Here is a 23,022-nt window from a genome sequence, read left to right on the forward strand (position 1 = left end):
AAACCTGTTGGACTATAACCTGGTGTTGTGTGACTTTTAATTGACTAATACTTGTCTATTTCAACCCCTGATTCTCCACTGGATCTTTACTTCCGGGAGATTTCTTGTGTGTGAAGACAGTGAAGATAGACACAAATGGCCAAATCTTTCCAGCCTCTGAATGGCAAGATAGTTGGAAAAATAACATGAAATGGCCAATGAGGAGCTTCTCAATGTCAAAAACAAAAAAATCCCATTTTCTGACCAAGAGCTGATGGAGAGATGAGACTCTCACTTATGACAGCAAGAGGCCGATAGCATGAGGTCGCAGGGATTAACACCTAATTAATGCCTCATCTCACCTCGTTAGTATACAGTTTCACAACCTCCCCTCTGTCAGATTGAATCGAGACAGTGACAATTCCCAACATGAGCAGTCAGTATATAGCTCACCTGTGGATCTCCATCTTGGACAGCAGCCCCTAAAATCTCAGGGCATGTTCCGATGGGCATACTCCCTCCAAGGACATTTTCATCAGACATATACCAGCCTCTCTGCACCCTCATGGCTCATCCCCAATGCACTTACTGCACAGTTCTGTACTTCAGGATTTTCATTGTAACGCTGCTGTATGTGCAGGGACAGGCACCCAGCACAAGGGTTGGAGTGGGATGTGTTTCGGTGCTGCTTGCTCAACTTTTTAGTGTTCCTTCACTTTGTGTCAACTTCAATGCTTGTGGCATCTAGGTCTTGACTTGCCTTTTAGCAATTTGACTTCTCGGTCAGACTTTAAAGCATCACACTGCGCCTGTGCTATCTTGCTGCTGAACACAGACAATGAGATGGTTGTTAGGAATCCTCATTCAAGGGGATGGACACGTCGCTGTAAGGCCCGTGCTCTGTGAATCTCATACGTACAGCATGCACCAGCAGCCTACACAGCAAACACTACAAATGCTTCAACCAAATAGAACATAGAACATAATATGTTACAGTGCAGTACAGGCCCTTCAGCCCTCGATGTTGCGCCAACCTGTGAAATTAATCTGATGCCCATCTAAACTACACCATTCCATTATTATCCACATGTATGCCCAATGCCCATTTAAATGCCCTTATTGTCAGCGAGTCTACTACTGTTGCAGGCAGACCGTTTCACAGCCCTACTATACTCTGAGTAAAGAAACTTACTCTTGATATCTGTCGGCAATTTATCACTCCTCAATTTAAAGCTATGTCCCCTCATGTTAGTCTTCACCATCTGAGGAAAAAGGTTCTCACTGTTCACTGTCCTTTCTAACCCTCTGATTATCTTATATGTCTCGATTAAGTCACCTCTCAACCTTCTTCTCTCCAGCCTCAGTTCCCTCAGCTTTTCCACGCAAGACCTTCCTTCCATGCCAGGCAACATCTTAATAAATGTCAACTGAACCCTTTCCAAAGCTTCCACATCCTTTCTATAATGCGGTGTCCAGAACTGTATGCAGTACTCCAGGTGCGGCCTTACCAGTGTCTTGTACAACCGAAGCATGACCTTGTGGCTCTGAAACTCAATCTCCTGACCAATAAACGCCAACATACCATATGTCTTCTTAACAACCTTATCAATCTGGGTGGCAACTTTCAGGGATTTATGCACCTGGACACCGAGATATCTCTGTTCATTTACACTGCCAAGAATTTACCATGAGCCCAGTCCTCCTGTTACTTCTTGGAGAAAGTGAGGTCTGCAGATGCTGGAGATCAAAGTTGAAACTTTATTGCTGGAACAGCACAGCAGGTCAGGCAGCATCCAGGGAACAGGAGATTCGATGTTTCGGGCACAGGCCCTGTTACTTCTTCCAAAGTGAACTTCCTCACACTTTTCTGAATTAAACTCCATTTGCCACTTCTCAGCCCAGCTTTGCATCTTATCAATGTTGCTCTGTAACCCACAACATCCTTCAGCACTATCCATAACTCTGCCTACCTTAGTGTCATGTGCAAATTTACTTACTAGCAAATGGCCAGCTCTTAAAGTTTAAGGAGAGTAGCCCTCATTCAAGTCAAGGGTGGGTCAAGTTTAAGGGCTCCATTTCAGCACAGTCCAGACAGTGGGTCACAGTGTGTCCTGTAGATCCAGTGCAAGTAGTCAGGGGATTTGTGATTAGTCGGTTGAGGAGCTGCACACGGATCAGTTAGAGGTCCAGTCAGTCATCAGTCGGGGCTGTCTGACCATGTTGGTCACAGGGTGGGCCACAGGCACCATTGTCCTCACTAGTTTCCAAAAGAAAAACTGATTAGCAAGCATGACAAACTCGGAACTCTAGCTCTGCCGGCCTGCTTCATTTAGACTACCTGGCTGTTACTTATTCCCTTCTGTCTCTACATTCCTAACTTTCAATGTGACCATCTCCTAACTGTGCTCTCCATGCTGTTCTCTCTCACTGATACATAAGTGACTCCAAGCACAGGTTGAGTTTGGAAATCTGGAGCTCAATCTTCTGCAGTTGTGTTCATCTGCGATACATGTCCATGACTCTCATACAACAGGGCGTACATTTCAATTTGTAATGAGTACTAATAATGTATGGTTGTTTGGGAACCTGGATTCTAAGGTAGAGGTAAATAGCACCTACTAAACTATTGTCTCTTCCTGTCACAAATCATTTTCAAACTAGACAGTTGTAGTATTAAACTTCAACAAAACAGTCATAATCTCTTAATATGGCATCTCACTGAAAATATTAAAGGATTATGATTCATCATACAAACAACAGTTTCTGCAGAATTATCAATTTTAAAATGTTGTAGGAATAATACCAACCTTGGAGCCTCCCAGTGTCTCTCAACAATTGAATATTTCTGTTGCCACAAAATCAGTTTGTGTTAAAAATAACATTTGATCCTCTCTCATCCGCCTGTAACATTACTGCACCAACATAGATACTACTGACATTAACAGCGAGTTTAAATGGTTATAATGATTCATTGCTACAAAAGCTGGTGCAGCCACCAGTACAGCTTTCAAGCTGTCAAAATCCTGGGATTTCATTGTCCACTCAAATTGATTGCCCCGCTTTAAAAAATTCCTCGAAGGAACCACTGCATTGCTAAAGTTCAGAACAAACATCTGATAAATTCAGGCCTGGGGAAACCAGGTTGTTGTGGTTATTATCAGGCTTCAGTCAGGAAAAGGGGAAGAGCCTTTGCTCATGGAGTCCCAGGATAGTCAGTCAAGGGCAGCCTCCCATCCCAGTCCAGGGCCTGCTGGGCACAGTCAGAGTCAAGCGTCTCTCCTCAGGATTGTGGTGAGGAACCAAATTTCAGGAAAAACAAAATCCATCTTGACTCTTTCTGCCCTTTTCTGGGGTTGTTTTCTTATAGTGTGAGAGAGATGGGTATTACGGGAGGTGAAAGTGGGTCACACAGGTGAGGAAATCTCCCTTATGAGTGAGTTGGTAGTGTAAAGGGCATGTAGAGTTAGTGCTATCAGGGCTGAGTGAGGGGAAGATGCTGCGGACAATAGTGAGAGCAGTACAGCGTGAGCCTTGGGGGGTAGGTGGGTACAGTAACAGAGATCGAGTGAATGTGAAGATGGTGGCACTTATCCTGACAAACTGAAAAAGGTAATTAACCTCTGATGGGGCTGTGCATTCCTTCAGACGGCTAACCCCAGCGCCATCTTAAGACCAGGCTGGCATGGTCTGGTGCTCCTGGGGGAAGAGGATGTGTGGCCTGTGCCACAATCCCTGGAGCAGATCCTCCTGGTATCACCACCCTACTAATCCAGGGAACTAGGTAGTGCCCTTTAGGGAAGGATATTGCCATCCTTACGTCATCTGACTCCAGACCCACAGGAATGTGTTTGACTCTTAAACCACCATGTGTCAATTCAGGATCGGCAATAAATGCTAGATGAGCCAGCAACATCCTCATCCTAAAAATAAAAGAAAGTTCAGCTACAAGATGAGTTCTGGGATATCTGATGAATGTCGAGTTGTTCCAGGAACAGCACATGGTAAGGTGGAGTGGAAATCAAACATGATATACAGTCATAGAGATGTACAGCATGGAAACAGATCATTAGATTAGCTTAGATTCCCTTCAGTATAGAAACAGGCCCTTCGGCCCACCCAGACCCATTCCCCTACGTTTACCCCTGACTAATGCACTTAACACTCTGAACAATTTAGTACAGCCAATTCACCTGACGTGCACATCTTTGGATTGTGGGAGGAAACCCATGCAGACATGGGGAGAATGTGCAAACTCCACACAGACAGTTGCCTGAGGCGGGAATCAAACCTGGGTCCCTGGCTCTGTGAGACAGCGCTAACCACTGAGCCACTGTGCTGCCTGATCCTTCAGTCTAACTCGTCTATGCTGATCAGATATCCTGAGTAAATTTAGTCCCATTTGCCAGCACATGGCCCATATCGCTCTGAACCCTTCATGTACACGTATCCATCAGATGCCTTTTAAATGTTGTAAGTGTACCAGCCTCCACCACTTTCTCTGGCAGCTCATTCCATACATGCACTACCCTCAATGTGAAAACGTTGCCCCTTAGATCCCTTTTAAATCTTTCACCTCTCACCCTAAACCTGTATCCTTTATTTCTGGACTCCCCCACACCAGGGAAAAGACCTTGTCTATTTATTCTATCCATGCTCCTCATGATTATATAAACCTCAATAATGTCAACCCTCAGCCTCCAATTCTCCAGGGAAAACAGCCCCAGCCTATTTATCATCACCCTATAGCTCAAACCCTCCAACTCTGGCAACATCCACGTAAAACTTTTCTGAATCCTTTCAAGTTTCATAGCATCCTTCTCATAGGATGGGAGATCAGAATTACACAGAATATTCCAAATGTGAGGGTTCAGACGACAATTAATTTCGTAACTTTGGTAAGATACAGCGAGAAAACTTACTGAGCCTCACAGCAAGGATTAATCTAACAAATTCAACATGACTTAGATTTAGCCAAAGATTCAGTTCCTATTTCTTTGGGTAACTAGAAATAAAATTAAACTAACTTTTCCAAAACTATTTTTGCTCCAATTTTCCTCCTAAGTTCTGCCTCAGGAAATCTCATCAAAATATTCATCATTTCTAAGAGATACTGATTCCCAATTCAGGTAAGGCTCCTGAACAATTTATTAAGACCCTGTTAAACAGTTCTTCAAAAGCTGGTATTGGAATCAAAGGATGCACATTTAATTGATGGTTGGCATTTCCTCACCAATGATGCTTGTCAAAATTTCATCTTTGTCTAAGTCAGGCCAATAATAATATTTTTATGTTCGAGCCTGTGTTTTCCTAATCCCTAAGTGACCCATTGGAATTTCATGACCCACTTATGAACTTTCATTACAATACTCAGATGGAACTACCACCTAACAGACTACATCCCATTCCACGTGGTCTGACATTTTATGTTGTCTCCAGTTCCTCATTAGCACATTATCTTTTAAATAATAACACCCATTTTGTTTTATTTAACCTATTTTTCTAATCACCTTGTTCAGAGATGTTATTACACAGCTCTGGAGCTAGTGGGTCTTCAACCAGAGTCTCCTGATCCAAGGGTAGGGACACTACCACCTCATCACAAAGGGGCCCTTTGGTTCTTACTCAGTTTCTGAGTTGGCTGTTTGATACAGCTCTCCCAACACAGGATCCAATAGGATCTACTGTATTTTGATGAAAGAAGATGGGCATTGGATGACCATTTGTCCTGAAATAGTATGCAAGGGAATGGGGAAGAGGCAGGAGACTGGCACTAGGTAATGATGCTTGTTTGAAGAGCTGGTGCAGGCATGGCCTCCTTCTGCACCTTTACAATTCAGTGATTCTGTGCTGCAGTGACACCTTCTTGGAACTGCTTCCAACATATTTATACCCTTCCTTAAATAAGATGAAAGGTACTGCATGCAGTATTCGAGTTGTAATCTCACCAATCCTGTATAACTAGAACATGAACTCCCTACTTTTGTATTCAGTTTCCCTCGGGATGAATGATGACATTCTATTAGCTTTCCTAATCACTTGCTGTTTCTGCATACTAACCTTTTGTCATTCGTGCATGAGGACACCCAGATTCCTCTGCATCTGAGAGCTCCGCATCACTTTCCATTTAAATAATATGCTTCTATTTTGTTCTTCTTGTTAAAAATGAACAATTTCACATTCTCCCACATTATAGCGCATATTCCAAATCTGTGCTCACTCTTTTTCCTGTCTATCTGGCTTTTTGCCTTCCTAATGGCCTCTTCATAACTCACTTTCTTACTTATCTTTGTATCATTGACAAATTTAGCACTACAACATTGGTCCCTTCACTCAAATAATTTATATGAATTGCATTGTATTAATTCTCCAGACTTCCTTTCTGTAATACTGACACTCATGTTGTCAATTCTTCTCTACTCTTAAATGAAATTCTTACATCCTGTTATAATCTTCTTAGCCACTTTTCTCTCATACTTTGTATTACTGCTTGACTATTAATCCAGGAATTCAGGTAATATTCTGGGGACCTGGGCTCAATTCCACCATGGCAGATTGGTGTAATTGAATTCAACAAAAAGCTGGAAGGTAAAAACAATGACTGCAGATGCTGGAAACCAGATTCTGGATTAGTGGTGCTGGAAGAGCACAGCAGTTCAGGCAGCATTCAAGGAGCTTCGAAATTGACGCTTCGGGCAAAAGCCTTTCATCAGGAATAAAGGCAGTGAGCCTGAAGCGTGGAGAGATGAGCTAGAGGAGGGTGGGGGTGGGGAGAAAGTAGCATAGAGTACAATGGGTGAGTAGGGGAGGGGATGAAGGTGATAGGTCACCCAGGACCTCCATGTCCTCGGCAGAGTGGGAGGGGGAGTTGAAATGTTGGGCCATGGGGCGGTAAAGCTGGAAGTCTCATGATGACCATGAAACAGTTGTCTTTTGTCAGAAAAAGCCATCTGGGTCACTAATGTCCTTTAGGAAAGGAAACTGCCATCCTAATCTGTCTGGACTTCAGCAATGTGGTAGATTTTTAACTGCCCTCTGGGTAATTAGAGATGGACAATAAATGCTGGCTTAGCCAGCTACGCCCACATCCTCAAAAACCCGTTTTCTTCATCCTGATTCATCTTTTGTTAACTTTTCTTCTGACCTGTCACCTATCATTGTGCAGTTATATGCTTTTTCTTTAAGTCTGATACTATCTTTAACATTTTGCGTTAATCTTGGATGGCGGGTCCTCCACTTGGATTTTTCCTTTTGTTTGGGACATCCCTTAAATGTATCTCTATTTACCTATGCCATAACCTAATCTGGCAGTTCCCAAGTGCAGTTTGCCTGCTCTCATCATTGTCTGTATTTAAGTTTGAAATGTTCGCCCTGGACCAACTCTTCTTTCCCTCAGACTGAATGGAAAATAATTCTCATTGCGTATTGACAATCCTGAAAGAATTTCTGAGCTGGTGTGTAAAATAAAATTCAAAGTGTGTGTTCACTTATTAATTTATGTTTCTTTCAGATTCCATCATGCTTCTCCTCATTTTCACTGTTGCAGTTGGAATTCTCCTGTATTATTTCTTTTTCCATGAGAATTCCAAGACTATCCCAGAAGGAGATGGCTGGTGGGGAGCTGGAGAGCGACAGGATATCCAGGATGATGAAACTATCCGCCCATTCACCATCGAAACATCTGAGGAGATGATCCAGGTAATCATTGACCAATGAGCAACAGGAGCTTAGAAATTGGTAACAGAACCAGCACAGACTGACAACAGATCAGTGATAAAACTGGTAAAAGGAACAGTTATTAAACCAGTAACTGGCAAGTAATAAAATCGGTTGCTGACAAGTATTAGAATCACTGATGGATCCAGCAATTGAACTGTTCATTGAGTTTATAATAGAGCCAGCTTCAGACCAGAAAAAGAAATAGTTACCAAACAGTATCTCATAATTGAGCGAGCAACAAAATGGCTAACAACTGAGAATGAATCCCTCTAGAACAAGTGACAGAACTGGTAATAGTGCTACATGTAGACAATATTGCTGATGATAGGCTTCAGTAAAAAGTAATGGTAATAGGGCGACGACCACATTTGTATTAATGCTCCTAATAAGGCTGGGAACATAGGTGTGAGTCTGGTCATCTTTCTCGCGTATCAGCATTTAGCTTGGATTTCAAATGAGTTGACCATAGACTGATTTTCGGTGCTGAAAGTTGATGTGGTAGGTAGTGCTTATGTAAATTTAGATTAGATTACTTACAGTGTGGAAACAGGCCCTTCGGCCCAACAAGTCCACACCGACCCTCCGAAGAGCAACGCACCCAGACCCATTCCCCTACATTTACCCCTTCACCTAAGACTATGGGCAATTTAGCATGGCCAATTCACCTAACCTGCACATTTTTGGACTGTGGGAGGAAACCGGAGCACCCGGAGGAAACCCACGCAGACACGGGAGAATGTGCAAACTCCACACAGACAGATGCCTGAGGTGGGAATTGAACCCGGGTCTCTGGCGCTGTGAGGCAGCAGTGCTAACCACTGTGCCACCGTGCCGCCCACGTGACGTGCCTGTGTTGGATGGGATGTCTCACTGTTGAATGTTGGTATTTTTCAGGACCTGCACTATCGCCTGGACCATACTCGCTTCACGCCACCATTAGAGGACAGTAGGTTTCACTACGGTTTTAATTCCAGCTACCTGAGGAAGGTCGTGTCTTATTGGAGGAAGGACTACAACTGGAAGAAACAGCTGGAATTCCTAAACCAGTTCCCACATTTCAGAACCAGGATTGAAGGTGCATTCTAGCCACATGCTGTGGTGGTGCAGGAATTGTGGTGGGCAATTCCTGGTTATGGGGGAGGGTTTGCTGAGAGGTCAGCTTCACTGATTGTGTCTTGTTTTAAAAAACTAATCAAATCCCATAATAATAACAAACAGGAAGCAGTGTGTATTGACCTTTAACCTCCCTTTCCCAGGAATTGATATCCACTTTGTCCACGTGAAGCCCCCTCACCTGCCTCAAGGTCAGACTGCCATTCCACTGATGATGATCCACGGCTGGCCAGGGTCTTTCTATGAGTTCTACAAGATCATCCCTCAGCTGATTAATCCAGCCAATCATGGTCGGAGTCAGCAGGAAACCTTTGAAGTCATCTGTCCATCCATCCCAGGTTACGGCTTCTCAGAGGCTCCATGCAAGAAAGGTGAGTCTCCTTCTGGGTCTGCTTTCTGGCCAGTAAGATGTCGTGGGACCTAACTGCTTCTCTCACTAAAGTCATTGATGGGAATTGTAAAACACTAAGGCCCCTGCAGGACCCCACTCACCACGGGCCGCCAATCAGATTTAGGAGCTCCTGGTCATTTTCACCAAGAAGATCTGAATATTTCCTGCTCAAGAAACCCACAGTCTCCTCATTGGTACAGTGTGTAATGGATTTCAGGGCAGTACCCTAAATAACCAAACTCACCTATAACTCGCCAAACTATCCAAACCAGCTAAACTCACCCAAACCAACCAAACTGCCTAAAACAGGAGGAAGTAAGGACTGCAGTTGCTGGAGATCAGAATCGAGAGTGTGGTACAGGTAACTTTCTATTAGATGTGGAAGGATCTGTACCTCCACTAATGTCATCTACTGTATCCGTTGCATCTGATGTGGTTTCCTCTATATTGGGGATACAGGATGCCAACTTGCGGATCATTTCAGAGAACATCTCTGGGACATCCGCACCAACCAACCACATCGCCCCATGGCTAAACACTTCAACTCTCTCTCCAACTTGCCAAGACCGTGCAGGTCCTGGGCATCCTCCATCGCCTAATCGTCCAACGTCTGGAGGGAGAACGCCTCATATTCTGACTTGAGAACCTGCAACCATACAGGATTAAGGTGGATTTCACCAGTTTCCTCATTTGCCCTCCCTCCACCTTATCTCAGACCCAAGCCTTCAACTTGGCACCGCCCTCTTGACCTGTCCATCATCTCTCCCAGCTATCCGCTCCAGCTTCCTCTCCGACCTTTCACCTTCTTCCCCACCTTTATCTACTTATTGCATTCTCAGCTAGCTCTCCCATTTATCTCACAGACCCTCCCCCACCCGCGGCCCACAAGCCTAATTTCTGACGAAAGGCCTATGCCTGAAATGTTGATTCGCCTGCTCCTTGGATGCTGCCTGATCTGCTGTACTTTTCCAGCACCACACTCTTGAAACTAGCTAAACCGGCCAAACTCTTGCAAACTCACCTAAACTAACCAAACTCACCTAAACCAACCAAACTACCCAACGCAGCTAAACTCATCCAAACGAGGCAAACCAGGCCATTCCAGCCAAATACATCCACTTCAGCCAAACAAACCAATCAATCTGATTTGATCCAATCCAACTCACTCCAAACAAAAACAGAACTAGCTGGAGAAACTCTGCAGTTCTGGCAGCATCTGCGAAAAGAAAACAGAGTTAACATTTTGAGTCCACTGACCTTTTTTCTAACTCATCCCACCCTTATATTCCTGACTTGAATGAAGGGACAGACTGTATTGTCGGCCAAATTTGCTGATGATACGAAGATGGGGTAAGAATATGAGTTGTCAGCAGAATACTCATAATAAGTCATGGAGAGGTTAAGTGTATAAAAATGTGGCAGCAGGAGTATAGTCTGGGAGATTGTGAGTTTGTCCAGTGTGGGAGGACAGTTGAGAAGCAGTGTCTTATATAACAGAGAGAGACCATTCTTCATGTGAATATGTCACACTGAATTCTTGAGCAGTAACCTGTTGTATATAATTTATCAAATACCTTTTGGAAATCCAAATACACAACATTTACTGCAGTGCTTTTCAAACAGTGAGCTTCAATTGCAGTGGGGTCATGTGACTAGATGTTTGCGGTTGTAAAGCCTGAGGTAGCGATAGCTGCCATGGATCATGGAACGAATACTAACAGCTGAAAGGCTCCTTTAATTCCTCACTTTTTATCCTTACGTTAACCATGGTCTAATGAACCCTTGAGGCAGGTTCCTGCAGTAAGAGAAAGGCTGTGAAGAATTTTAATTTAGATAAATGTGAGGTGCTGCATTTTGGCAGGCAAACCAGGATAGGACTAATACACTTAATGGTAAGGTCTAAGGAGTGTTGCTGAACAAAGAGACCTTGGAGTGCAGATTCATAGCTCCTTGAAAGTGGAGTCGCAGTAGACAGGTTAATGAAGATGGCATTTGGTATGCTTGCCTTCATTGGTCAGTGTATTGATTAAAGGAGTTAGAACATCATGTTGTGGCTATGCAGGACATGATGAGGTTATTTTTGGAATACTGCACTCAGTTCTGATCCCACTGCAATAGGAAAGATGTTGTGAAACATAGAAGGGTTCAGAAAAGATTTACAAGGATGTTGCCAGGGTTGGAGGGTTTGAGCTATAGGGAGAGGCTGAATAGGCTGGGGCTGTTTTCCCTGGAGCATTGGAGGCTGAGGGGTGACCTTATAATGTCTATAAAGTCATGAGGAGTATGGGTAGCGTAAATAGCCAAGGTCTTTTCCCTGGGATGGGGGAGTCCAAAACAAGGGGGCATAGGTTTAAGGTGAGAGGGGAAAGATTTAAAAGGGATTTCAGGGGTAACTTTTTCATGCAGAGGCTGGTGCATGTATGGAATGAGCTACCAGAGGAAGTGGTGGAGGCTGGTAAAGTTACTACATTTAAAAAACATCTGGATGGGTACATGAACAGGAAAGGTTTAGAGGCATATGAGCCAAATGCTGGTAAATGGGACTACATTAATGTAGGATATCTGGGCAGCGCAGAGGAGTTGGATCACGTGGTCCGTTTCTGCCTGTAGATCTCTCTGACTTTATGACTGTAAGTAGGTGTGCTGTTGAACATCTCCCACACCTGACTCAACTTAAATCATCCTTGTCACAATCAACAGCTCTCTCTTCCCAAATCTTCTTTTTGGGATCTCACAAAGTTCACAGCATTAAAATGAAGACACATTGGCAAAAGGTTTGGGAAGCACGGATCTACTTGCTTCCTTTGATTCACCCTGCTTGTTATATGCTTAAAGATCTCTAATAAATCTGTCAAGTACAGTTTCCCTTTCACAAAGCCATGTTGACTCTGAATTACAAAATGTCCCGCTTTTACCTCCTTAATAATGGATCGTGTTGATTCCCTATAACAGATTCTAGACTGGCCTGTAGCATCTCATGTTTTCTGTCTCCTTCTTTTCTTGATGAAAAATTTACTGTATTAAGATCCCAGCTGAAGCTGCCAAATTTCTGTTCCAATTTGGCCAGTAGTTTAGCTAGTAGGCACCAGTAGGTTTTTTTTTTCAAAAATTAGACAGAACATGAGATCCAGGAGACTTACCAAGAAAATAAATCATCAAGACTCAATCAACAAGTTTCAAACAAACAACATTAAATATAACTCTGCAGTGTTAGAACAGAAACTAAATTGATAATATGTGTACAACTTAGGGCTAGCCCTCACCACCCTTAGAGAGAAGATTTCATCTCATCTTAGTCTTAAGTGGGTGATCCCTTATTTTCAAACAGTGATTCCTAGTTCTAGGTTTTCTCTCCACACACACAGCTTGTTATGACACCACAAGGTTGTACATGTTGTAATCAAACTACAACTTTCCTCATTACAAAACCTTTTCATTTTCTGAACCCCCTAAGGCTTCGGAGTGCTGAGTCCAGAATTTAACATGCTTCTAATTCTTAGGATTTCTTTCTGACTACTTTTAATTATTCATTGGATGCCAGCATTTCTTGTCCATGTCTAGATTAGAGTGGTGCTGGAAAACCACAGCAAATCAGGCAGCATCTGAGGAGCAGGAAAATCGATGTTTCGGGCAAAAGCCCTTCATCAGGAATGTCCATCCCTAGTTTCCCTTGGGGAAGGTGACAGTGAGTTCTGTTCTTGAATCATGGCAGTCTGCTAGTTTAATGGCAACCATTGTCATAACAACTCACCCAGCAATGTGCTTCAGGGAAGGAAATCTGCCATCCTTACCCAGTCTGGATAATTGTGATTCTGGATCTACAGTAAAATGACTGTATCTGTCCACTGAAATGGCTTAGAAAGCTAAACAGTTGAAAGAAAATTAGGGATGTGCAATTAAAAAAAAACATCCTTACCAGCAATGCCCCTATCCCATGTAGGAATAAAAACAGTTGGGTGCTTTGGTTTGGATGGAATGCTGAGTTGAATGCAGTGAGTTGGAGTTGAATGTGTTAGCATTTCTGAAACAGCACTGACTTTGGCAGGATTGGAGGGATGTTAATTCTCGACATATTTGCTCTTTCCAGGTTTTAACAGCATCGCTGCAGCTCGTGTGTTTTGCAAGTTAATGCGGCGCCTGGGGTTTGATCGGTTCTATGTGCAGGGAGGAGACTGGGGGTCTCTGATTGCCACTAACATGGCCCAAATGAAGCCAGAGTAAGTGTCCCAGTTAACGGAAAAGACATATCTCATCTCCTACTTAGTGGGCGGAGGAAGTGGCTGAGCTGTGGTGGGCAAGATGGGGGGAATCGGGTTTGTGGTGGGAGAGGAATGTGCACAAAGAAATGGGAGGAGGAGAAGATTCAGGGTGGGGGATAGCTGGGAATGAGTGTTTGGGAGGAGAATATAGGGTGAGCTGGGGGAAGGTCTCATGGGCATTGGAGAGAGTATGACTACGAGGGAAAAGGGTTGGATGTGGGAATTGGGGGGCAGAAGAGGATGGGAAGCAGATGGAGGAAGGGAAAGTGTAAGGTGGGAGTTGGGGAAGGTTGGGAGGGAGGGAGGGAAGGTGGTGAATGAGTGGAGAGTGGTGAAGAAGGGTCACTTTTGAGCTCTGTCTTGCTGCTCTACTTTAGGTGTAATGGAGTATTGCTACAGCCATGGGTACAGTAGGGTAGACTGCGTAGTTACAGGGTGCTCCTGGGATGAGTAGAAGGTCCCCCAGTGGGTAGAGGTTCCTCCCCAACCCCTCCCCAATGGATTAAGATTCTCCTGCAGTGGATGGTCCTCCTGTTGCTGTCCTTACCAATCTATTTGCTCCCTCTCACTACAGGAATGTGAAAGGAATCCACTTGAATTTCTTCCCCATTTCCAGGATGGGACTGAAGACACTTCCCTCCCTCTTACTTGGGCAGTATGCTCCATCCCTGGTTGGATTCACCCAGACTGACATTGAGCGGATGTACCCGTTTGTTGAAAAGACTGTCTATGATCTGCTGAAGGAATCTGGCTACATGCACATTCAGGGCACAAAACCTGACTCCCCAGGTAGGTGTCCAAAACTGACAGGACCCAAGGATTACTCAGGCAGCATCGAATCGAGTGGGCCAGGAGTGAGTAACAGACAGGAGTCTAATCAAGAGGTTCAGAGTTTTTAACATCTAGAATAATAGATGTAGGATCTGGAATTGAGTTACAGACTGGAAGCTAATTAAGGATTTCCGAAGTTATATCCAGGAAAGCTGATACCCGGGAGCAAGTTACAGATTGTATTATAATTGAAGGATTCAGCAGTTATTTATCTAGGATAACAGATTCTCAGGAGATTTGCCAATGTAAACCTCTCAGTGTTGACATTTACCAGGTTGTGCTCTGAATGACTCCCCTGTGGGCTTGGCTGCTTATATACTGGAGAAATTTTCAACATGGACCAACAAGGATTTCCGGGAACTTGAAGATGGAGGACTGACGAGGTGGGATGTTCAAACCTTCTCAGCTCTTATTTCTCCCTCCACAGGTTCTTGGTCAGGCAGTGTTCTCAAATCTACATATTTACACTAACAATGGTAAGTGATAACTAACAGAATACCTGACTGACACAGCACTGACCTCCCCAGTGGCCGTTTGCTCTGTTGGTGTGGTATTGAGTCACACAGAGCAGCAAGATCCCAGCTCTCAACAGCCAGGACCAAGTAACAAGGGAGGGACAATCTTCACAGCTAACTTCTCAAGTCATTTCATTTGTAGCACACCAAGGTGATGGCGAGAGATTGGGAAGTCATGAAGGTTAAGGGAGGTGTCAATGTTAAAAGAGCTAAAGCACTCTTGACTTGCAAAACACTGCAATTTACTTACCTTCAATATTGAACATGAACTGAACTTCTGTTAATCCTGCTCATTTCATACACAGCCGTCTCTCCTACTTGATTTCTGAGTGAGGAGAACTGTCTTTGCTTGAGTGATGTTGGAGAATTGGAACACATTGTTACAAGCGATGATTGAGACTCAGGATTAGATACACAGAGATACTGTGTTACAGGTGAAGCAGTGAAAAAAATGGTGTCCTTCTGTAGTTGTATGCAATTAATTCCTAGAGTGGATGGGAGTGTGTGTGTAAGAGAGAGAGTGTGAGTGAGAGAGGGTGTGTGAGTCTATATTGCAGGTGAGTTGTGAACCAGGCAGCTACAGAGAGGGTGTGGACTCATTAAGATCCAGAATGTTTTCTCTTAATTAAAAGGAACGATTAGAGTACAAGAGAAAGATAGCCAAAAAATAAAAAGCAGGTGGAAAACGCTTTTAGGATTTTTATGAAAGATTGGAGAATTAATGATGGGAAAGAAGGAAATGACAGATGAATTGAAAAGGTATTTTGCTTCACTATTGAGGATACAAGTAACATCTCAGAATCAGCGATAAAATCAGGAAATGGAAGGGAGGGAGGAATTATGGAAAACCACCAGAGGAGTAACATGGAGCTGTGGGCTGATAACTGCCCAATCTTGATCAACCTTATACCAGGGTCTTAAAAGAAGTGCCCAGTGAGATAGTTCATGCTTTGGTTTGAATTTCCCAAAATTCCATAGATATGAGGAGGTTCCATTAGTTTGGAAAACAGTGAATCTAGCTCCTTTAGTTAAATTGTAGGCAGACAGAAAGCAGGAAACAGGTGTCCTGTCATGACCCAAAACCTCAAACGATGGCAAGACATGGTGTTGTTGGATACTGTCAGAGGGGTCTAATCTGAATAGCCACACAGAGGGTGAATGACAGGGTCAGAGGGAAACAGCAGCCCTGGCCATCACCAGATCTGTCAGAATGGATTTCTTGAGGGAACGTTTAGCAAGCAGAATTAAGGAGAATCCCAAAGCATTTTATTCTTTTATAAGAAGCAAAAGGGTAACTAGAGAAAGGATTGGTCCACTAAAGGATAATGAAGGAAGGCTGTGTGTCAAACTGGAGAGAATGGTGAGATTCTGAATGATTACTTTGGATCAGTATTCACTGAGGAGAGGGACATGATGAATGTTGAGATTAGAGATAGAAGTTTGATTAATTTGGATCACGCTGACATAAGTAGGGAAGATGTGTTGGTTGGGTTGGGGGTTATTAAGTTGGACAAATCCCCAGGACCGGATGGGATCTATCCCAGGTTGCTGAGGGAGGTGAGAGAGGAAATAGTTGGGGCCCTGACAGATATCTTTGTGGCATCCTTAAATACAGGTGAGGTGTTGGAGGACTGGAAGGTTGCTCATGTTGTCCCCCTGTACAAGAAGGGTAGTAGGGATATTCCGGGTAACTGCAGACCAGTGAGCCTGACCTCGGTAGTGGGAAAGTTGCTGGAGAAGGTACTGAGGATAGGATCTATTTATATTTAAAAAAGAATGGGTTTATCAGTGATAGACAACATGGTTTTGTGCGGGGGGAGATTGTGCCTTACCAACTTAATAGAGTGCTTTGAGGAAGTGACCAAGTTGATAGATGAAGGAAGGACTGTTGATGTCATATACATGAACTTTAGGAAGGCGTTTGATAAGGTTTCCCACGGGATTCTAGCTAGGTGGATAAAGAACTGGTTGACCAACAGGAGACAGAGAGTAGTAGTTGAAGGGAGTTTCTCAAAATGGAGAAAGGTGACCAGTGGTATTCCACAGGGATCAGTGCTGGGGCCACTGTTGTTTGTGATATACATAAATGATCTAGAAAAAGGCACTGTTTGTATGATCAGCAAGTTTGCAGATGACACGAAGATTGGTGGAGTAGCAGAAAACATAAGGGACTGTCAAAGAATAGAGGAGTATATAGTTAGACTGGAGAGTTGGGCGGAAAAGTGGCAGATGGAGTTCAATCCAGACAAATGTGAGGTGATGCATTTAGGAAGTCTAATTATAGAGTGAATTATACTGGAAAAGGAAGAGCTTTGGGAAAAGTTGATGAGCAGAGAGATCTGGGAGTGCAGGTCCATTGCACCCTGAAAGTGGCTGCACAGATGGATAGAGTGCTCAAGAAGGCATATGGTATGCTTGCCTTCATTGGACAGGGTATTAAGTATAAGAGCTGGCAGGTCACGTTAAAGTTGTACAAGACATTGATTCGGCTGCATTTAGAATACTGTGTACAGTTCTGGTCGCTACATTACCAAAAGGATGTGGATGCTTTGGAGAGGGTGCAGAGAAGGTTTACAAGGATGTTGCCTGATATGGAAGGTGCTAGCTATGAAGAGAGGTTGAGTAGGTTAGGTTTGTTTTCATTTTAAAAAAGGAGATTGAGGGAGGACCTGATTGAAGTTTACAAAATCATGAAGGGTATAGAGTGAGTAGATAGAGATAAGCTTTTCCCCAGGGTGAAGGATTCAATAACGTGAGGTCATGCTTTCAAGATGAAAGGTTAAAAGTTTAAGAGAGATACACGTGGCAAGTACTTCACACAGAGGGTGGTGGATGTCTAGAACACGTTACCAGCAGAGGTGGTAGAGGCAGGCATGGTAGATTCATTTAAGAAGCACCTGGAAAGATGCATGAGTAGGTGGGGAGCAGAGGAATACAGATGCTTAGGAATTGGGCGACATGTTTAGACAGTAGATTTGGATCGGCTCAGGCTTGGAGTGCCAAAGGGCCTGTTCCTGGGCTGTAAATTCTCTTTGTTCTTTGTTCTCGTATGGAGGAGGCCCTTTAGCTAATCAATTCTGTCCTGCCATGATGTGGTCTACAAGGACTTTAGCAGGGCTTTTGACAAGGTCCCTTACAGCAGCCTGGTCAAGAAAGTAAGAGTCCAAGGGATCCAAGGGAAAGTGGCACACTGATCCAAAGTTGGCTGAGAGACAGAAAGCAGAGGGTGAGGGTAGAGGGATGTTTCTGTAATTGACAGTTTGCTTCCAGGAGGTTCTGCAGGGCCCAGTGCTGGTTCTTTGCTGTTTGTGGTGAACATTAATGACTTAGATTGAAATGGAGGAGTATGCTCAGGAAGTTAATACAAACGTTGTTCAGATGGTAAATGGGGGATATCAATGGACTGGTTATGTGGGGAGAGTAATGGTAAATGGAATTCAACTCAGAAAAGTGTAATTTTCCCCAGTAATGATCTCTCAGAGTGTTTGGTAGGGAAAGTCCATTGGTATGTATTAACTTTTATTTTTGTCTTTTGGATCTTTCACTCCTCACCCATCCCAATTGTAGGAAATTCTCCCTGGATGAACTTCTGACCAATGTGATGATCTACTGGGTGTCAGGCTCCATTACCTCCTCCATGCGCCTGTATAAAGAGAACCTAGGAATTAACTTCAGGAATCGGATTGATGCCAAGTGAGTGTTGAGACCAGCTACCTGGACATAACTGTATGACACCATCACTGCTGCAGGATCATAAAGTAATAGGCTAATGACAACCTTGCAGCCAACACACCATTTCATACAGTGACCAATCATTGAAGATTCAGGGAAACATATCTGCTGAAAAGCAGGAAACACCTGGAGATCTGGCAAAGCACTATGTTTTACTGGTGCATTTCGGGAGTTTGGCATAGCGTGGAGGGAGCTTTACTCTATATCTCACCCCTTGCTGACATTGTCCTGGGAGTGTTTGATAGGATAGAGCGCAGGGAGTTTTACCGTGTATCTCACCCCATGCTGCACCTGTCCTGGGAATGTTTGATGGGATAATGTGGAGGAAGCTTTAGTCTGTATATCACCCCTTGCTGACACTATCCTGGGAATATTTGATGGGATAGTACAGAGGAGGCTTTACTCTGTATCGCACTCCATGTTGTACCTGTCCTGGGAGTGTTTGCTGGGATAGTGTAGAGGGAGCTTTACTCTGTATCTCACTCCTTACTGACACTGTCCTGGGAGTGTTTGATGGGATAGTGTAGAAGGAGCTTTACTCTGTATCTCACCCCTTGTTGACACTGTCCTGGGAGTGTTTGATGGGATAGTGTAGAGGCTGCTGTAATTTTGTCAATAACTCGATGCATCTCTTTACACAATGTTCTTTCTCTAAAATGTCCTTAAGACCGCTCTCTCTTGGACAAGGTTTGGTCAGCTGCTGTGATTTCCTCCTGTGATGCTCACTGTCAAATTCTCTGCAACGTTGCTCCTTTGAGATGCATTGGGATGTTCAAGGTGCTATTTAAAAGGGAGTTGTTGTTGGTTTCTTTCAGCTTGTCTCCCTGTCCCTGTGGCTGCGATGAGGCCAGGATCAAATGGAAAGCTGATTGTCTTACTCTTGTCTTTTCCCTTTCCCTCTTCCAGGATTGGAGTTTATGTTCCCACTGGATTGGCTGCATTTCCCAATGAGTTGGTGCATGTCCCATTGGTCTGGGCCAGGCAGAAATACAAGAAGATTGTGACCTTCTCGTACATGTCCCGTGGGGGACACTTTGCAGCCTTTGAGGAGCCGCATCTATTGGCTGAGGATCTCTGGAATTTTGTGCAAACTGTGAAAAAGAATGGCTGAGACTTCCAGTTCCTTGGGTGTTTGAGAATCTAGTTCCCATACGATAGCTCTTCAGATTCCAAGCTCTGTCTGATAAGTAATGTTGGTAATGTCTGGGATATTTGCAAGCTAATAAAAATTGAATCAGTGTTATTGGAGAATTTATCACATTCTGTTCAATTAATGAATCTGGAATCTGTTTCAATTGAGAGATTCTATTTCTTGATTCAATAACAAATTAAAAAAAAAATATTCCTGATGTTATGATTGTGAGAGGAGAGGGCGGAAAAATAAGCTCTACTGTACCAAAAGCATAATCACCACAGAGAGCTATCTGTGTGGTACACCATAAAATTGGACAGAATATTAAAACAGCAAAGAATGACCAAAAGATTAATAAAAAGAAAAGAAGTTAAGGTACGAGAGAAGGTTAGCCAAAAATATTAGAAAAAAAGTAAGAGATGTTTCTTAAATATTTAAAGGAGAATAGTGTTGGTCTTTTTGATAGACTGAAGAATTAATAATGGAAAAGAAGGAAATGACAGATGAACTGAACATGTATTTTGCAATAGCCTTCACTATTGAGGTTACAAGTAACATCCCAAAAGCAGCAATAAGTCAGGAAATGGAAGGGAGGGAAGAACTCTGGAAAATCACCAGAGGAGCCGTACTGAGTAACATGGCTGATGACTACCTGGTATGTACCTGACATATGCTTCCTTCTTTTTCTTAATCAAACTCCCGATATCCCTTGAAATCCAGCGTTCCCAGAATTTGCTGTCCTTGGCTACATTCTTAGAGGAATACACAATCCCGCAATGCTCACTTTACTACTTTTTAAAGACACCCACTTTCCAAATGTAAATATACCTGCAAGTAGGTGCTCCCAGTCCATCTTTACCAGTCCGGTCTCATTACATTGACATTATTCTTCCCCCAATTTAGACATTTAATTTGTGGAATATCTTTATCCCTTTTCATAATAACATTGTTATAGAGTTATGGTCACTGTCCCACTTGACCAGTTTCATTCCCTTCGATTAGGTCTAGCACTCGTTCCCATCTCTACTGGGACTATCTATGAACTGGCAACAAAACCTCTTCCGGAAACACTTTAAAAATTCCATGCCATCTACGAAGATAATCCCAGTTAATGTTGTGATGAGGAGGTGCCAGTGTTGGACTGGGGTGGACACAGTTAAAAATCACACAACACTTGGTTATAGTCCAACAGGTGTATTTGGAAGGACCAGCTTTTGGAGTGCTGCTCCTTTGTCAGGTAGCTCGTAATGCTCCCACCTCTCTTACAGCCTCCTGTCATGACTGAATGTTGAGCTGTCAGTCTGCCCTTTCTTCAACCATGTCTCAATGATTGTAAGATCATATTCTCATATGCTGATCATGGCTCTGTAAGTTCATCTGCCTTCTCAGGCAGGCTCCTTGCATTTAAATATATAAAATTTAGCTTTCCAATCCTCCTATCCTGCCACTTGCTGGATTGTCCAGACTTCACATCCATTCTGTGCTCCAACCCCCTGCCAAAGTCTCCCCAATAACATGAACAAACCTCCCAGCGAAGATATTGAACACATTCTGGTTCAGGACAACCCATCTAGCTTGTACAAGTCTCACTTTCCCCAGTGATCCAAAAATCTAAAGTCCTCCCTTCTGCATCATCCCTTAAGCCACACATTCATCTATTTTCTTATTCATATACTCAGTAGTATGTGGGCACTGGAAGTAATCCAGAGATTACAACGTTAGTGGTCTTCGTCTTTAATCTCTGACCTAATTCTTTATATTCTTTCTGCATGACCTCTCTGCAATTACCCTTCTAAACCCCTTAAAAATCCTATTTGTTTCAATAAGATCACCTCTCATTCTTCCAAACTCCAGAAAGCACAGTATTAACTTTTGCTTAAAAGACAATCCCTCCACACCAGGGTAATTGTAGAGAACCTTCTCTGAACAGCCTCGAATGAAACAATATCTTAATTAAGGGGACCAAAATTGCTCACAGTATTCCAGATGTGGCCTTTCTACAATCTTATACGGTTGCAATGAGTTTTGCTTACTGTTATACTTTAACCCTCTTCAAATAAGGAACTACATTCCATTAGCCTTTTTAATTACCTACTATGCATGTGTGCTAGCTTTTTGTGTTTCTTGCACAAGTATCCCCAAGTCCCTTTGTGTTGCAGTTTTTTTCCAGTTTTAAATACTATACTGTTCTTTTGTACTCCTAGGAGAAAATGAGAAATACAAAAAGGGATCATGCTGTACAGTTGAGTGAAATAGGGGTTGATGGGAAGGGTGAGAGCAGTAACAAATTAAAAATACTATACATGAATGCACAAAGCATTAGACATAAGATGGATGAGCTTGAGGCTGTTTTGGAAATTGGCAGATACGATATTGTGGGGATAACTGAGACATGGCTTCAAGTGGACAGGGCCTGGGAAATGAATATTCAAGGCTACACGTGCTATCGTAAGGACAGACTGATGGGCAGAGGGGGTGGGATGGCCTTGTTGGTAAGGGAGGATATTCAGTCCCTTGCGCGGGGCGACCTAGAGTCAGGGGATGTAGTGTCAGTGTGGATAGAGCTGCGAAATACTATGGGTAAAAAGACCCTCATGGGAGTCATCTACAGGTCCCCATACAGTAGTCTGGATGTCGGATGCAAGTTGAATCAGGAGCTGAAATTGGCCTGTCGCAAAGATGTTACTACAGTTCTTACGGGGGATTTTAACATGCAGGTAGACTGGGAGAATCAGGATGGTATTGGACCTCAAGAAAGAGACTTTGTGGAGTGCCTCAGAGATGGATTCTTAGAGTAGCTGGTGCTTGAGCCGACCAAGGAGAAGGCAATTCTGGATCTGGTATTGCGTAACGAACCAGAATTGGTCAGAGACCTCGAAGTGAAGGAGCCATTGGGAAGTAGTGACCATAATACAATAAGCTTCAATCTGCAATTTGAGAGGGAGAGGGTACAATCGGAAGTGACAATATTTCTGTTGAATAAAGGGAACTATGGAGCTATGAGAGAGGAGCTGGCCAAAGTTCAATGGTGCAATACCTTAGCAGGGATGACCGTGGAGGAACAATGGCGGATATTTCTGTGTATAATGCAGAGGTTGCAGGATCAGTTCATTCCTAAAAAGAAGAAAGATCCCAGGAGGAGGCATGGGCGACTGTGCCTGATGAGGGAAGTTAAGAAACATATAAAGTTAAAAGAGAAAATGTATAACATAGCAAAGATAAGTGGGAAAACTGAGGACTGGGAAGCTTTTAAAGAGCAACAGAGGATTACTAAGAAGGAAATACGCAGAGCAAAAATGAGGTACAAAGGTAAACTGGCCAATAATATAAAGGAGGATAGTAAAAGCTTTTTTA

At 43.3% G+C, this 23,022-nt stretch overlaps 1 protein-coding gene across 3 annotated transcripts in view; it reads left to right on the plus strand.

Annotated features, from left to right (window-relative positions):
• The window catches only part of LOC122548566 (epoxide hydrolase 1-like), a 32,007-nt gene extending 12,228 nt beyond the window's left edge, over positions 1 to 19,779 (plus strand). For all 3 annotated transcript variants that reach the window (XM_043687395.1, XM_043687396.1, XM_043687393.1), the window contains exons 2-9: positions 7,487 to 7,674; positions 8,590 to 8,770; positions 8,952 to 9,179; positions 13,287 to 13,416; positions 14,033 to 14,247; positions 14,564 to 14,672; positions 18,372 to 18,497; positions 19,443 to 19,779. In XM_043687395.1, the coding sequence (XP_043543330.1) occupies positions 7,495 to 7,674; positions 8,590 to 8,770; positions 8,952 to 9,179; positions 13,287 to 13,416; positions 14,033 to 14,247; positions 14,564 to 14,672; positions 18,372 to 18,497; positions 19,443 to 19,647 (1,374 nt within the window). In that variant the 5' untranslated portion in view covers positions 7,487 to 7,494 and the 3' untranslated portion in view covers positions 19,648 to 19,779. The remainder of the gene's footprint in view (positions 1 to 7,486; positions 7,675 to 8,589; positions 8,771 to 8,951; positions 9,180 to 13,286; positions 13,417 to 14,032; positions 14,248 to 14,563; positions 14,673 to 18,371; positions 18,498 to 19,442) is intronic.
• Positions 19,780 to 23,022: the final 3,243 nt, after the last annotated feature.

Source organism: Chiloscyllium plagiosum, chromosome 3 (assembly GCF_004010195.1).
Source record: "Chiloscyllium plagiosum isolate BGI_BamShark_2017 chromosome 3, ASM401019v2, whole genome shotgun sequence".
NCBI classification, from domain to species: domain Eukaryota; kingdom Metazoa; phylum Chordata; class Chondrichthyes; order Orectolobiformes; family Hemiscylliidae; genus Chiloscyllium; species Chiloscyllium plagiosum.